This window comes from Bubalus bubalis, chromosome 17 (assembly GCF_019923935.1).
Source record: "Bubalus bubalis isolate 160015118507 breed Murrah chromosome 17, NDDB_SH_1, whole genome shotgun sequence".
Classification (NCBI taxonomy): Eukaryota; Metazoa; Chordata; class Mammalia; order Artiodactyla; family Bovidae; genus Bubalus; species Bubalus bubalis.
In genome coordinates this window covers 19,757,159-19,772,388 of record NC_059173.1, presented here as the reverse complement: position 1 = coordinate 19,772,388, position 15,230 = coordinate 19,757,159, and the positions used below count along the sequence as shown (strand labels likewise).

Here is a 15,230-nt window from a genome sequence, read left to right as displayed (position 1 = left end):
TTAATGATGGGTTGGTCAGGACATAACCCCATCATAAGTCTATGAAGATCTGTATGTACATGTACACACGCATATATTTTTTGACACCATCATAACTATCATCATAATTTATAATTATTTGAGGTAGCAATCACTAAAAAAATACCTAAGAGGAAATATTTCATTTGATTTCAAAATAACCCTTAAGTACTATTATTAATCCCATTTTGCAATAAGGAAAAATGTATTAAAGTAACTTGCTCTTGAAAAAGTACAGACCTACCTTGAATTCAAAAGCATATTCTATTAGTACATTCATTCCCAAATTAACCTATAAATCTAATGCAATTACCTCTTTTAAGCCATCAGAATAGACAAGAACAGTTTTATCTTCTTTCTTCAAAAGCTAAGATGAATAAGAAACATAGTTAGAATATTGGCTATATCAGGTTCTCCATTCTGTGAATTAAAGTAAAAAATCATTTTTAAAAATTAAATTGCACTGAACTCTGAGATGAATAAAGAAATTATATATCTTAAAAATAATGCATTTCATGAAAACAGCTCACATTTTGCCCATCTGTTACACCTTGATTTTAAGGAATATAACTAGCAACAGTATTCATTCAAAGATCAGCGAGAAGAACAACCTATAGCAAAAAATGGCATCATTTGGAAAAAAAAAACATATATTAAAAATGCACTTTAAAAACTGACATAAAAACAATTCAGCTTTCTTGAAATTATTTCTTTTGCATAAGACAAACTAACATGGACAAACGTTAGAAAAACTTACCCTGGTTTTGGCATAATTTAGCATTTCGTGGGTGGTTTCATAGGTTATCCACTGAGCCTCCAAGCAGTAATTCATCACAAACTCATCATCCTGTTGCATGAATGCCAGACATGGTAAGGCAACACAATGCAGATCAGTCCATCAATCTGAATATTCTAGTATACAACAGGGAAAACGTACCTGGATTTTATGTAGATTTTCCTTGGCTTCATTTACAAGTTTTTGCCATTCAGTCTGCTCACTGGTGTCCAGAGAACTCAAAGCTAGTTTCTCCAATATATCATTTGATTTTACTTTGTAAACAAGCTGTAATATAAACATGCCACATCAAGAAATCTGAAGCAAAATAACACTTGTTGATGAAACCTTATGCTGTATGCTAAAAAAAGAAAAAAGTGAGTATTCATGCAGTTCAAGAATAAGCATTGGGACTTTCCTGGTGGTCCAGTGGGTAAGATTCCGTGCTCCTAATGCAGGGGGCCTGGGTTCAATCCCTGGTCAGGGAACTAGATTCCACATACTGCAACTAAAGATCCCAAATGCCAAAACTAAGACCTGGTATAGCCAAGTAAATAAATAAAAATAAATATTAAAAAAAAAAAAGCATTAAAGAAGGTAACACTTAGATAACTGAAAGGTAATCCAGATTGCAAAGTTACGTAAATCATTTCTACTGAGTCCTCACTAGACGTGACCAGTAGTGTACTAAGAGCTTTATGTGAATTATCTCAGTGAATTCTCATAAAAACCTAAGTAAGCATTTGAACCTCATCATAATCCTATGGGTAAATACTAAGATCCCTATTGTATGGCTGAGAAAACTTAACTTGGGACTTCCCAAGTGCTCTGGTGGTTAAGAATTCACCTTCCAATGCAGGGGACTCAAGTTCAATGCCTGGTCAGGGAACTAAGATCCCTATGCCATGAGGCAACTAAGCCTGCACAGCACAACTAGAGAAGCCCATGAGCCACAGCTACTGAGCCTGCACACTCTAGAGCCTGTGCTCTACAAGCAGCCCCCATGTGCTGCAACTAGAGAAAGCCAGCATGCTGCAGTGAAGACCCAGCACACTCAAAAGTAAATAAATAAACAAAATAAAAATTTCAAAACCCCTTCCAAAAAGCCTGAAACTCAAGAGAGGGTCTGAAATTATGCTGTCCATAAGTTAATGGAAGGACTTCCCTGGTGATCTAGTGGCTAAGATTCGGTGCTGACAATGAAGGGGGCCAAGGTTTGATCCTGGTCAAAGATCTAGATCCCGCATGCCACAACTAAGACTTCGCACACTGCAACCAAAGATCCCACGTACTGCAACTAAAGACTGAAGACCCCGCGTGCTGCGACTACAATCCAGCGCAGCCAAATTAATTAATTAAAAAAAATTTTTTAATAAATGGAGCTGGTTTTTAGAAGATGACCACACAATTATGTTTCATGTCTAGTTTTCCACCAAAGGTTCTTTAGCAGCTAGATACGACTTGAATATAGACAAAGCCAAATTTTCAGGTTTCTTTTTCTTTTAATTTTATTTAATTATCTTTTAGCTATGTGGCATGTGGTATCTGTTTCCCAACTAGGGATCTAACTAGAGCCTCCTGCTTTGAAAGCATGGAGTCTTAATCACTGGACTGCCAGGGAAGTACTTCAGGTTCCTTTCTTATAAACAAATACCAATTTTAACATGGGCTTTCTGGTTCCGAAAACTAAAAATGATATGTACACATGATGTAAATATGAACACATGTACACCCATTTTTTTTATTAAAAGAGAAAAATAAAATAAAATAAAAAAGATATAAAAGAGTAGTTTCTCTAGTTCTGTGTCTCCAGTACCTGAAAACACCTTTCACTGGTTTTGATTTTTTGTTCTCTTTACCTTTTTAAAAATTAGAAACTCTCAGATGTTTAAAAAGATAATAATATAACAAATACTTATATATTTATCACTCAAATTAAAAAAAAAAAATAAAGCACATTACTTGCAGGGTTAATCATCAGCTGCCTGTTGCTCTGGCTAAGCCATGAGAAAATAGCCATGGGAAAAGAATAAAAGCAAAATATAGCAATACAGCATAACCCAAATAAAAGTACATTGGGTTGATCAGTTGGGGTTGTCACACCCTGCTAAGCTAAGGAAAAACAGTGTGGACCTTGGAGTGCTGGGTCAGCACAAGTTCAGAACACTGCTTGTACACACACTAAGATGTTTTCCCAAGGCATATGCGGGTCTATGACCTCCAGCTAGGTGATAGCCCTTGTACAAGAAAATAACAAAGATAGTTTAAAGTAATCAATAAAATGGGAGACGTGACCGGGGACACAGGAGGCGGACTTCATCGTAACACAAGGTACTTTCTGCTTGCCAAAACACTAAATGAAAATGATGTGGCTCTGTCTCTCGTTTCTTTTTCCCAAACTGTGCGTTGACCACTTTTGATTCCCTACCTGCTGTGCTGGCTGCAGCAATTACTAATATAGTTTAAGGTCTCATTCTCTTTTTCCAAACGTGTCATCCTCCTTCCCTGAACTAGAAGTATCTGTTATCTTAATTTTGGTGCTTTTTATCCCATTAACTTACTTACTTCTTTACTCATATACACTTCTAAACAATAAATGGAATTCTTTTGTGTGTTTTAAAATGCTATATTTAAAAACTTTTTAATTATTGGAGTATAGTTGCTTAACAATGTGATGATTTCAGGTGTACAGCAAAATGATTCAGTTATACATATGCACTGCATCTACCCTTTTTCAAGTTCTTTTCTCATTTAGGTTGTTACGTAATATGAAAGGCTACACTTTTCCATTCCTTTTTTAAAAAATTTGATTACGCCAGGTCTTTGTGGCACACAGGATCTTTAGCTACAGCATGTAAGCTCTCAGTTGCAGCATGTGGGGATCTAGTTCCCTAACCACAACCAAACCCAGGCCCCTGCATTGGGATTACTGGAGTCTTAGCCACTGCATCAGTGGGGAAGTCCCCAATATGCTACATTTTTTAAACAACAAACATGTGGATACTCACCACCCACAAAGGAAATATTAGTTCTTCACTACCACTAGGCTTCCTCCTTCATTACTTACCACGACTTTTCAAGGGATATCAATGAATTCCTAATCACCAAATTCAACAACTTTCAGTTTTTATGCTTGATTTTATCGGTAATATCTGCAACTGCTGATCACTCTCCACTCAACTTTTTGTTTGTCTTTTGGCCACGTCTCATGGCTTATGGGACTGTAGTTCCCCCACCAAGGATTGAACCTAGGCCCTCAGCAGTGAAAGCAAGAAGCCCTAACCACTGGACTGCCAGGGATTCTCCTCCCTAAACTTCAAAGTTTCTTCTTCCTTGGCTTCTTCAATTGCACATTTGGGTGGGTTTCTTCCCAAATGTGTTCATTGCCCTTCTTCCTCTATGTCCCGTGTGGTGGTTCCCTGTATCTCATACTCAGACCTCTTCTGACTCTCCACATTCTCCTTGAGAGGTCTGAGCCATTCCCGTGTTATCCACCTCCAGATTCAGCTCAGATCACTCTCCAGGTTCCTATCAGAGAGCCTCATCTTATAAGATCCCTTACATGCAATGTTTTTTTAAACATATAATTTTATTTATTTATTTATATTTTTTGGCTGTGCTAGGTCTTTGCTGCTGTGAGGGCTTTTCTCTAGTTGCGGTGAGTGAGGGCTACTCTCTGCATGGAACTGTAGTGGCTTCTCTTGTTGGGGAGTATGGGCCTTAGAGCACACAAGGCTTCAGTAGTTGCAGCTCCCCGCTTCCAGAGCACAGGCTCCACAGTTGTGGCACATGGGCTTAGGTGCTCACCGGCATGTGGGATCTTCCTGGACCAGGGATTGAACCCATATCTCCTGCATTGGCAGTCAGATTCTTTACCACTGAGCCACTAGGGAAGTTACACATGCAATGTTCATAGGCAGAACCCTCTATATGTTATCCCTAACTCTTCCACAACACTCTTCATTTTAAGTCATATCATCACATCCCAACTAGTGTGCTGAGCAGAGTCCTGCAAGTCCCTTCCCGACATTATCACCCTATTTGATCACTGAGCCCCACTGCTTCTACCTTCTACACACCTCTCTTGGCCTTCTCTCCTGTACGTCTCTACCTCACTGCACTGGCTCAGTCTTCCAGCTGAGATACAGGTTCAATCCCATTATCAATTTCCCCTCTTTATACAGTGAAATTCTTAGTAGCTCCCTATCACCTGCAGAACAAAACCTAAATCCTCTGCAGCGCACACAAAGCCCTCCAGACTCTGACCTTCTTCTCCATCATCTCCTTTTCTTTCTATGCACCTTGAACCTATATGCTAGTCCTGACTAATTACTAGGAGTTTCTGGAAACCATAAGACTCCCTCACTTTCTTTCTTTTTAATATCTGTGTGAATTTCTTCTTAATAAGGGATGAATTTTTCTTTTTTAAGTTTTCACGGAACTTGTTACAATGTTGTTTCTGCTCCATGCTTTGGTGTTCCAGCCTCTAGGCATGAGGGATCCTAGCTCCCTGACCAGGAATCAAACCTGCAACCCCACCCATTTTGGTTGGTGAAGCTCCAACCACTGGTTTGCCAGGAAAGTCCCATCCCTCACTTTCTTCATGTGTCCTAATACTTAGAATTCCCTTCCTCTCCCAGGACTATCAGGAATACCTTCAAGATATGACATAAAATTACCTCCTCCAGGAAGTCTTCCCACCCTACTTAAAAGTTCAATATCTCCTTTGAATCCCTTATTCTATTTGGTCATATCTTAATTACAGGTCTGATGACACTAAATCTCAATCATGTTTTACCTGTTTGTCTCCTCAGCCTCTAGTACATGAAGAAATGCTTTCAATGCATGAATGAATACATGAATAATTACCTCAACATCTAGTCCAAACTGAATGGCAAAGCTCTCAGCTTCAGCAAATCTGTGTTTGTGAAGTAACCGACTCAATCTGAAAAATTGAAAAGAAATTTCAGTAAAATTTTTATTAATCAGAGAAGTCAAGTCTTTCATTAAGGTAAGGCTTAGAAAAAAAGAAGTTACCTGTTTTCTGGTAAAGCCTCTGTAAGACATCTGAGTGCTAAAACGGAGACCGAGTCTTCAGACAGACTGAAAAAAACGTTTTAATATTGACATTTGTCATTTAATATTAGTAAATAAGTTTTAACTATGCTGTTATTTAATGATGTATCTGATAAACAAAATGTGACCTACCTTGGATCATTTTTGAAAATTCCTTCCAGAAGGTATATGGTATCCTACAAGAGCAAAAACATGTTTAAAATTGAGAAATGGTATCAATTCACTTTATAGTTACTACAGTAACAACTGGTTTAGGCAGAAATTATCCATCAATGGATTCTAAAATTACCGGGAAAAACTGTTGAAGAAAAGAATATTCCCATAGTATCAAAATAGTACCACAGAAATTACTTACTAATTATCAGGGGGAACGTATACCTTTATAAAGAAGAAATCTGGTAGATCTGCTTTAACCAAGTGATCAAATTTAACAGCACCAATAACAAGATGAGTAAACTTGAGTCCCTTAATGTGATCCAGTCAGGACCCAGCATCACTTATGCAGGATCCTGGCCAGAAAAGCTTAGCACAAATCTAATCATGACGAGGCTGACAGATCCAAATGGAGGAACATTCAACCATTCTACTAGTACTCAAGAAAATGTGTTGGAAAAGACCAAAATAAGACTAGGGAAGTTTTAGAGATTAAAGTAAACCACCATGTGACCACAACAACAAAATTCAATTTGTGATGCTTGACTGAATCCTAGGTCAGGAAAAAAAAAAAGTTCTCAAGTAATTGGCACTATTGGTAAAATCTGAATTTGGATGGCATATTTCACAATAATATTGCATTAATGTTAAATGTTGTGAGTGTGATGACTATGTTTTAGAAGAATGGCTTGACTCTTTAGGAGATACCTGCTGAAATTAGAGATGAGAGGTTATGATGTCTGCAAGTAATTTCCAAATGGTTTGGAAAAAATACAGGGCATATGTATAAAAAAGAGATGAAACATGGTAAGAAAAAAATTTTTTAGGATAACAGTTAAAAAATAAGTAAAAAGTGATAACCTCTCCCAAATTAACAATCATTTATATTCTCTGTGAACAGACAAGAAAATTGAATATGCAATTGACTGATGTCTTAGTCAATTAAATTTGTCTTTAAATGAAAACCGACCTCCTACAAATAAATGTATCTCAAGACCTATGATAACAATAAATATGGTTATAAACCTGAGATCTATCCAGGTATTCCACTAGGTTCCACTCATTCTTGACTCAGTTATTCTTAATTGTTTTTGCTGTTGTTGTTGTAAAGTAGTTCAAAATACATGTCACCTTACCCAGCTAATTCCTGTTTGCACCAGAGAGGAAATACCAGATACTTCCAAAGAATACAGTATTTCCATCGTAGGTAATGAACAGACCACAAGGTTTTTCATCTAAGAAAAACAGGACAGCTATGAATTTCTTAGGTCAGTATAAACCTACAAGCACAAGATACCACTTCACAATCCAGGACATAGATGAAAACATTTGATACAAAGTTAATTGAAAAAATAAGTAAATCTGTTACTGTATCATTTAAAGGTTACATATAAAATTACATCCTATCCCATCTTCTAAATCTGCTACCTGGAGTCCATTTTACAATTTGAACCTAAGGCAAATGTAATTTGGAAGACAAATGTAAACGTAAGGCAAATGTAATTCCTCAGTGTCAGAACTATGAAGTATCACTATAATAAGCATTTTCTTGTGGAAATGCTCCAATTAAAGTATGGAACAGAGATTTATACTTTGTTTTTTAGATGAGAAAAAAGAGCTCTGCAGGGTTATTTCTGATCTGTCAAGTACCTGTGTGAAGTAAGAGCTAATATATTTCAAGCACTACTTAACAACTAGTTTTGTATTAATGCTATTTCTAACACATAATATGGACAAATGTGAAATAAATTCTCCCAAACCTTCTTATTAGTAGTAGTTGTCAGAGCCACTAATTTGAGATTTGTAATCCCTTGCCTGAAAGAGAAAAGAAGGTTTAAGTGAATCACATAAGCCAGTTGCTAGACATAAGCTAAGTCAAAGTGATACCCTTGTATAAAAATTTATTCACACAGAAGATAATGGATTTGACTTCTCAGTGTTTATGGCCTAGACTGACACTCTTTCTAACACATTCACTTGGAGGTTTTTGCGTAACCCATTTGTTCTTAATGGCTAACAATGAAATGGTCTTTACCCTGTCAGTCTGTTCACAGTGTTATTTGGAATGTAACACATAATGGGGCTTCCCTGGTGGCTCAGTTGGTAAAGAATCTGCCTGCAATGCGGGAGACCTAGGTTCGATCCCTGGGTTGGGAAGATTCCCTGGAGAAGGGAAGACTACCCACTCCAGTATTCTGGTCTGGAGAATTCCATGGATTGTACAGACCACGGGGTAGCAAAGATCTGATCAGAACCAGGCAAGAAACCTGGTTCTAACAGAAGGGAAATCAATGTGAGTGTCATAATGTACCAGGTGACTGATGAAGGTGACTCTGCTTCTGTGGTGAGAAGAAACTCTTCTACATGAAGGACAGGCCAGTTCCATATGGGAGTTAGGGTGTAAATATCCCATAAGCTCAACACGTTCTGCAAAAGAGACATTTCATTGATACATCCTCTTAATGGCTAAAAATTTACATTTCGGAATCTATCTTTTGATATGTAACTGAAATAAAGTACATTACACAAGACAGTAATTCACCCCAGCTAAAGTCCTTGTCTTGGTAAAGTTTAACAACATTTCCACTGTTAAATATAAAACCAAGTGAAAATACTTAAGGCGAAGTATCAGAAACATACATCAGTATCAAGAACAAAAAGTAGGTTGTCTATTAGCTGGAACTTCTTTGCACCTACAAAAGAGAAAGCAAGGTGTGTAAGGACTATGTTTCTGGGTTACGTATCACCATATTTAAGACAGTAAACTAACATACTTATGAAAAGGCAGAAGTGCACTTCAACAAGAAGTTTCCATTCCCATTTATTCCCTCCCCTCTACTTTTCTGGATGACTACTAAAACAAAAAACCTCCCAAAATGAAGAGTAACAACTGCAACGCTCCAAGAAGTCAAATATGCAGACAATCATAGACTAATAAGCTGGCTTATTTGCAAGTTATTTGCTAAAATGGGCCACATGCTAGACTTAGCATATTGACATGAAAATAACAACTCACTTTCAATTACCAAAAGTAGTTTCATTAACTTATTTTTACCTTTGATAATCTCTGAATCAATAACACTCTTAATTGTCATCCCTTTCCTGGAAGAATCTGGCTCCCATTTTGAGAGTGCACAATTGCCAGTTCCCTACAGAAGTGAAAACAGTATGTCAATTACAAACTTGGTTTTAGACCCAAGTTCTCTTCCAAGTAGAAACATCAAAGCTGTACATGTGACTAATTTCTAAATATATTTATATATATTCAAGCTCAGCTAGCTGTTATCATCCTGTTCCTCTCTTAGTTTTCAAGAGAACAGAATGAAAAGAAAAGTGAACTCCTACCGCATGAACATTTAATAAGGAGCAGGCACGTTCAGGCAACTTAGAGACACCAGTTAAGCTTTAAGACTTCCTCTAGAATTATGAGATAAATACAGTGTTTGATGAAGTACTGTCATTAAAATAACTACTATTTGAAAAAAATTCATAAATATTCATTTCAAATTATTTGACGCCCGATGAAATGCTGAATAGGATACACTCACTAGATAGGGAAAAATACCTGCTTAATATATAAATTTGGCAAGCAAACATGTTGTAAATGCTGTAATAATATAATTCAACATAGAATTTTTGCCTACTCCGCGAATATGATATTAGATGTTTTGTTTGCTGCTGTTGCACTCATAGCTGAAGTGAAAAGTGAAAGTGTTAGTTGCTCAACTCTTTGCAACCCCATGAACTATACAGCCCATCAGGCTCCTCTCCATGGAATTCTCCAGGCAAGAATACTGGAAGTCATTCCCTTCTTGTGCGGATCTTCTGGACCCAGGGATCAAATCCAGGTCTCCTGTATTACAGGCAGATTCTTTATCATCTGAGCCACCTGGGAAGCCCTAACTTAAAGACATGCTAAATGTCAGGTAGAGATTAATGAACATAAAGATGCAATAGTTTTTCCCATGTAGAAACTTAGTTAACTCTATTGAGTTAATTTCATGAAATTTTCTAATTTCCCTGTTTCTGCTATACACTACAAATTCACAATTTTACCAAAACTATGTTTTAATGAAGAAACATTTCAGAAAAAGAAATTTGAAATTTTATAAAAAAAAGAATTACCCCAATTATCACAGGGATTTCACTTGCTAAATCACCAGCCACAAGATTGAGACAACCGAGAGTATGATAATTTTCAGTAGAAATAAAGCTGGACTTGATTTGTCCTTGTAACTGCAAGATTTAAAAAAATAAGAATGTTATATATATGCTCCATAGTCCAAACTCCTTGGAAAGATTGATAAAAATCAGTTAAATCAACAGTTACAAATGTTATCTTTTAATGGGAATGTCATTAAAATGTTTCATTATGCTAATTCCCCCAAATCAACCATTAGACAATTATGCAGAAACACTTTCCTAAACTGGCATTTAAGTTTTAAGAAGACAGTGTGGTCTTGTCTTCTTACCTTCTTAGCTGTATCGAAGTCTGCCTTTTCAATCGCTGCATGAAAAAGACAAAGTAGGCTAAATTTATAGTATGACATAAAATACATACGAGTCTCCCCTTTTGTGTCAAGATGAAATTATATACAATCTAGTGAGAAGAACAACTGGTCAGAAATTAATAAAGTGCTGGTGACTTTTCAGTTTTGCCCTTGACCAAAGAAATAAGCTGTGATGGCATGTTGTACTCAGGGCACCCTCTAGCGTGTCTTACATCCTTATAGGGCCTCTCCACACGTTCGCGCACCACAGTTCTTCCTACTCAGGGTCTTCTCCCTGTCCCAACTCTCCTAGTCAAGCTCTGAAGTGCCACCTGTGATGTCTTCAACACTTTGCACTCCCTTTTGGAAGAGCAGTTTCACTTGTCCGGCTCCTTCATCAAACTTTAGAGAACTGTGTATCTTAAATCTCCTCATATCCCCAGCATCTGGCACATTCTTAGCACATGTATGCATGCATGCTCAATCGCTTCAGTTGGGTCCAACTCTTTGTGACCTTTGTGACCCTAGGGACTGTAGCCCATCAGGCTCCTCTGTTCATGGGCTTCTCCAGGCATACATACTGGAGTGGGTTTTCATGCCCTCCTCCAGGGGATCTTCCCAACCCAGGGATTGAACTCTTATCTCCTATGTCTCCTGCATTGGCAGGCGGGTTCCTTACCACTAGTGCCACCTGAGAAGCCTTCTTAACACATAGTAGATCTTTAAAAAAAAAAATTGTTGAATACATGCCTAGAATCAATTCCTCAATCTCTGCCAGCTCAGAGGGATATAAGATCCACACAATTCACTAACACACTCTAGATTACTGCTCTGTATTATTAATTATTAATGCAATCATTTCAGTTTACAGGTTCATTCATTCCAACAAAAAGCATTTATTACTATGTTAGCATATCACCCGTCTCTCCAACTAAGTTGTCAAGTCCTTGAAGGCTATAAATAAATAGTTCTTCAGATTCTGTTGCAGCCCTAACTTGGAGAATAAGTATATTACAAATACTCAAAGTATACCCAGTATCAAAGAATGGAGTTACACTAAAATATTCTCGAAGAGACTATATTAAAATTACTTGGAAAACACATAAGAAATATTGCTGTGGGGCTTCCTTGGTGACTCAGCGGTAAAGACTATGCCTGCCAATGCAGGAGACACAGGTTCAATTCCTGGTTTGGGAAGACCCCACATGCTGAGAAGCAACTAAGCCTGTGCACCACAACTATTGGGCCTGTGCTCTACAGCTGAGGAACTGCAACTGCTGAAGCCCATGCCCCCTTAGAGCCCGTGTTCCACAGGAAAAGAAGCCACAACAATGAAAAGCCTGCACATCGCGACAGGAGAGCAGAATTCCTGATCTCTGTAAATAGAGAAAGCACATGCTCACCAACAAAGACCCAGTGAAAACAAAAAATTAATAAAATTATTGATTAAAAAAAAAGAGCCCTCTGCTCAAAAAAAAATTCGCTGCAAATCAGTAATAAGAAAATAATACATTACTTACCTTGTTGAATTTTTACAAGCTGAAGGTTCGTAATACAAAAAAGTCCATTGTTTGTAAGAAGCAGCATATAATAGGTATCTATTAAAATAAAATCAAGCCAGCTTCTTTAAAAGGCACATCAATATAAAATTTAAATCAGACTCTGGACCTAGCTTCAAAATATGTCCATTTGCTCATTTAAAGTCTAATAACCAAATAATATAGTAGCAACACAGATAAAAGTTATTTATAGAGAGTTGGTATATTATCTGTAAAAGCAAAATTACTTCTTAGAAACTTTTATAAACCAAACTTCATTTGCCAGAAAAAAATAATCTCAGCTACATCAAAATAAAGTCCAGTTAACATTTGTTAAAAAGAAGTATAATAAATATACTAAAATCCATAGGAACATTTTAAAAGAATATTATATATCCTTAATTATCTATAAAACTCTTAAAACTATAAAAAAGTTTAGGATATATTATTTAAGAAGAGTTAACATTTAAGCCTCTGAAAAGACCTAAAATAAACTTATTTTTTAAAACAATATTAATTGCACCCCAAAAGTTTAACTTTGTGTAAGTGTTAGTCACTCAGTTGTGTCCCACTCTTTGTGACCCCATGGACTATAGCCCGCCAGGCTCCTCTGTCCACGGGGATTCTCCAGGCAAGAATCCTGGAGTGGGTTGATTTCCTCCTCCAGGGGATCTTCCCAACCCAGGGATCGAGCCCAGGTCTCCTGCATTGCAGGTGGATTCTTTACCAACTGAGCCACCTAGTGCAAAGTAATTTACCTAATATATTAAGTACAAATCTGATTTTTTGACTGAACATTATTAAGAAGATATTAAAAAAGAAATTTAAAAACTTACCTTCACTTGAACTATCTTTCTCAATAACAAGATTCCGGTAAGTACACTGATTTTCATCGTTAGCTTTCTGAACAAATGCCTAATTATAAATTAATATCAAATGATAAGATTAAACCCAGAAAAATACAATCAAAGATTATTTTCTTTAAACTCGAGGGTTATCAATTATCATTAGCAATAATTTTACCTATATCCCAAACATTTTAGTCTTGAAATGGAAAACTATTATGGACAAGTATACAGTCTTCAAACTGTAATTTTTCCATTTTGCACTTATGTCATGTTTTGTGGGTTAAAAAATGTTGCCTGCCATTTCAGCAAACAAAGGATGCTGCGGCCACATCCAGCCATGAGGGAACTCAGGATGGAGATGAACAGGCTGCCCACTGGCCAGCCCTCAGTCACGGCAGCTACTCCCACGTGTACACCGAGGGGACTCTGGATGGGGAAGCGCCTGATACTGGCCCTGGGTGGTAAAGGTGCACATATCAAGGAATGATTTCAGTGAGCCCACTCTTGCATCTTCCCATACATAGAAAACACTAAATTCAATTCATTAACCTGAGATACCTGATTTTCTTCAGTTAACAGTACTCTTTTGATGTTCTAACTATATGGTCTGTCTTGCAAAACTCCTATATATCCCAGCTCCTCTCTTACTTCTTCAGAGCAGTCCCTCAGAGCTATCTTGAGAGACTGCTCCCTGGGCTTAAAGTTCTCAGAAAGTCCACCCAATAAAACGTAATTCTCAACTTTCGGGTTATGCATTTTTTTCAGTTTCTAAGCTATGATTCTTAAATTCAACGTTAAGAAGCATTATGCTTGTAATTTAAAACACAAATCAAGCAAAGCTTTGCTAGAGTTTTTAGCTAAGAGATAGTTTAGAATTTAGATAATGAAGATGAAAAACATAACAAGGTAACAAGCTCTTACATTGGTGAGTAACGTTAACTTTGACGTTACATGAATAAGATGTAGGTTGCCACTTCTCTCCCCAACCAAAAGAAACTTTCCTTCTTGACACAGGCCAACTACGTCCACTTCAGTATCTGAAAATTTCAAATCAAAGTTATGCCAAGCTTCCTCCAAAAATGCTTATTTTCAATACAAAGAATTGCAAATTTTGTTATTAAAAGTCAACGATTTAAGAAGCTTCTTTTAAATATTTCAGGAAAGTACTAATTAATGGCAAAAGGAATGCTACTGACTCTTAGTCAATAAATATTTGCTGAGCACTGATAGGCTAAGCATTGTTCAAGGCCTTTTGTATACATCTGAGAATATTACCAAGAGTCCCATCTTCATGGAACTCAAATGCTAAGGCAGAAATAGATGATAAACAGTCAGCAAAACAATCTAATTATATGACACAAACAAAGGTGATACAGAGGAGGGAAACAGAGCTCGGAAGAGCCATGTGGTATTAATTGGTGTGCTCAGGACAGCTCCCTTTGTCAGATCTAAACAAAAATTTGAAGGAGGTGAGAAAGTCATTGTTTGCACAAAAGCAAGAAGGCCAGGGGGAAGTGAAGACTGCAAGGGGAAGACCAAGACAAAAGGCAGTAGAACGTAAATTGTTTATAACTAAACTTATTCACTAGCAATGTCTGTACACTGAGTACTATATGTAGACAGAGTCTCACTTTCCATTGGTGAAACTGAATCTTGTGGCCCCATCAGGGTAGATATGCTAAGATTACACAAAATATGGGTTTTCCTCCTACATGTTGAGATCAAGATTTTGTTCTCACATGCATACCTTCTAATTCCTTTTCAGCTAAGTTTTGTTTTAAAATAATTCATTAATTTTTCAGCTCTTTCACACAAACACTTCAATTTCTCTCAATTCAGTTCACTTTAGTCGCTCAGTCGTGTCCGACTCTCTGCGACCCCATGAATCGCAGCACACCAGGCCTCTCTGTCCATCACCAACTCCCGGAGTTCACTCAGACTCACGTCCATCGAGTCAGTGATGCCATCCAGCCATCTCATCCTCTGTTGTCCCCTTCTCCTCTTGCCCCCAATCCCTCCCAGCATCAGAGTCTTTTCCAGTGAGTCAACTCTTTGCATGAGGTGGCCAAAGTACTGGAGTTTCAGCTTTAGCATTCCTTCCAAAGAAATTCCAGGGCTGATCTCCTTCAGAATGGACTGGTTGGATCTCCTTGCAGTCCAAGGGACTCTCAAGAGTCTTCTCCAACACCACAGTTCAAAAGCATCAATTCTTCGGCGCTCAGCCTTCTTCACAGTCCAACTCTCACATCCATACATGACCACAGGAAAAACCATAGCCTTGACCAGACAGACCTTTGTTGGCAAAGTAATGTCTCTGCTTTTGAATATGCTA

General features: G+C 37.4%; 1 protein-coding gene and 1 long non-coding RNA gene across 3 annotated transcripts in view; one reads left to right on the top strand and one right to left on the bottom strand.

Moving 5' to 3' along the window:
* KNTC1 (kinetochore associated 1) overlaps positions 1-15,230 on the bottom strand; it is a 69,544-nt gene that overhangs the window by 48,408 nt on the left and 5,906 nt on the right. For both annotated transcript variants that reach the window (XM_006047195.4, XM_006047194.4), the window contains exons 4-19: positions 13,820-13,935; positions 12,887-12,965; positions 12,033-12,110; positions 10,495-10,529; positions 10,148-10,258; positions 9,078-9,171; positions 8,663-8,715; positions 8,334-8,449; positions 7,783-7,837; positions 7,159-7,257; positions 6,002-6,045; positions 5,831-5,896; positions 5,663-5,738; positions 956-1,081; positions 776-865; positions 332-385 (exon numbers count right to left, since the gene is read on the bottom strand). In XM_006047195.4, the coding sequence (XP_006047257.4) occupies positions 332-385; positions 776-865; positions 956-1,081; positions 5,663-5,738; positions 5,831-5,896; positions 6,002-6,045; positions 7,159-7,257; positions 7,783-7,837; positions 8,334-8,449; positions 8,663-8,715; positions 9,078-9,171; positions 10,148-10,258; positions 10,495-10,529; positions 12,033-12,110; positions 12,887-12,965; positions 13,820-13,935 (1,292 nt within the window). The remainder of the gene's footprint in view (positions 1-331; positions 386-775; positions 866-955; positions 1,082-5,662; positions 5,739-5,830; positions 5,897-6,001; positions 6,046-7,158; positions 7,258-7,782; positions 7,838-8,333; positions 8,450-8,662; positions 8,716-9,077; positions 9,172-10,147; positions 10,259-10,494; positions 10,530-12,032; positions 12,111-12,886; positions 12,966-13,819; positions 13,936-15,230) is intronic.
* Positions 2,981-14,424, top strand: LOC112579936. The gene is made up of 3 exons (XR_003104253.3): positions 2,981-3,124; positions 5,608-5,804; positions 13,205-14,424. It is a non-coding gene; the product is annotated as an uncharacterized LOC112579936 (long non-coding RNA).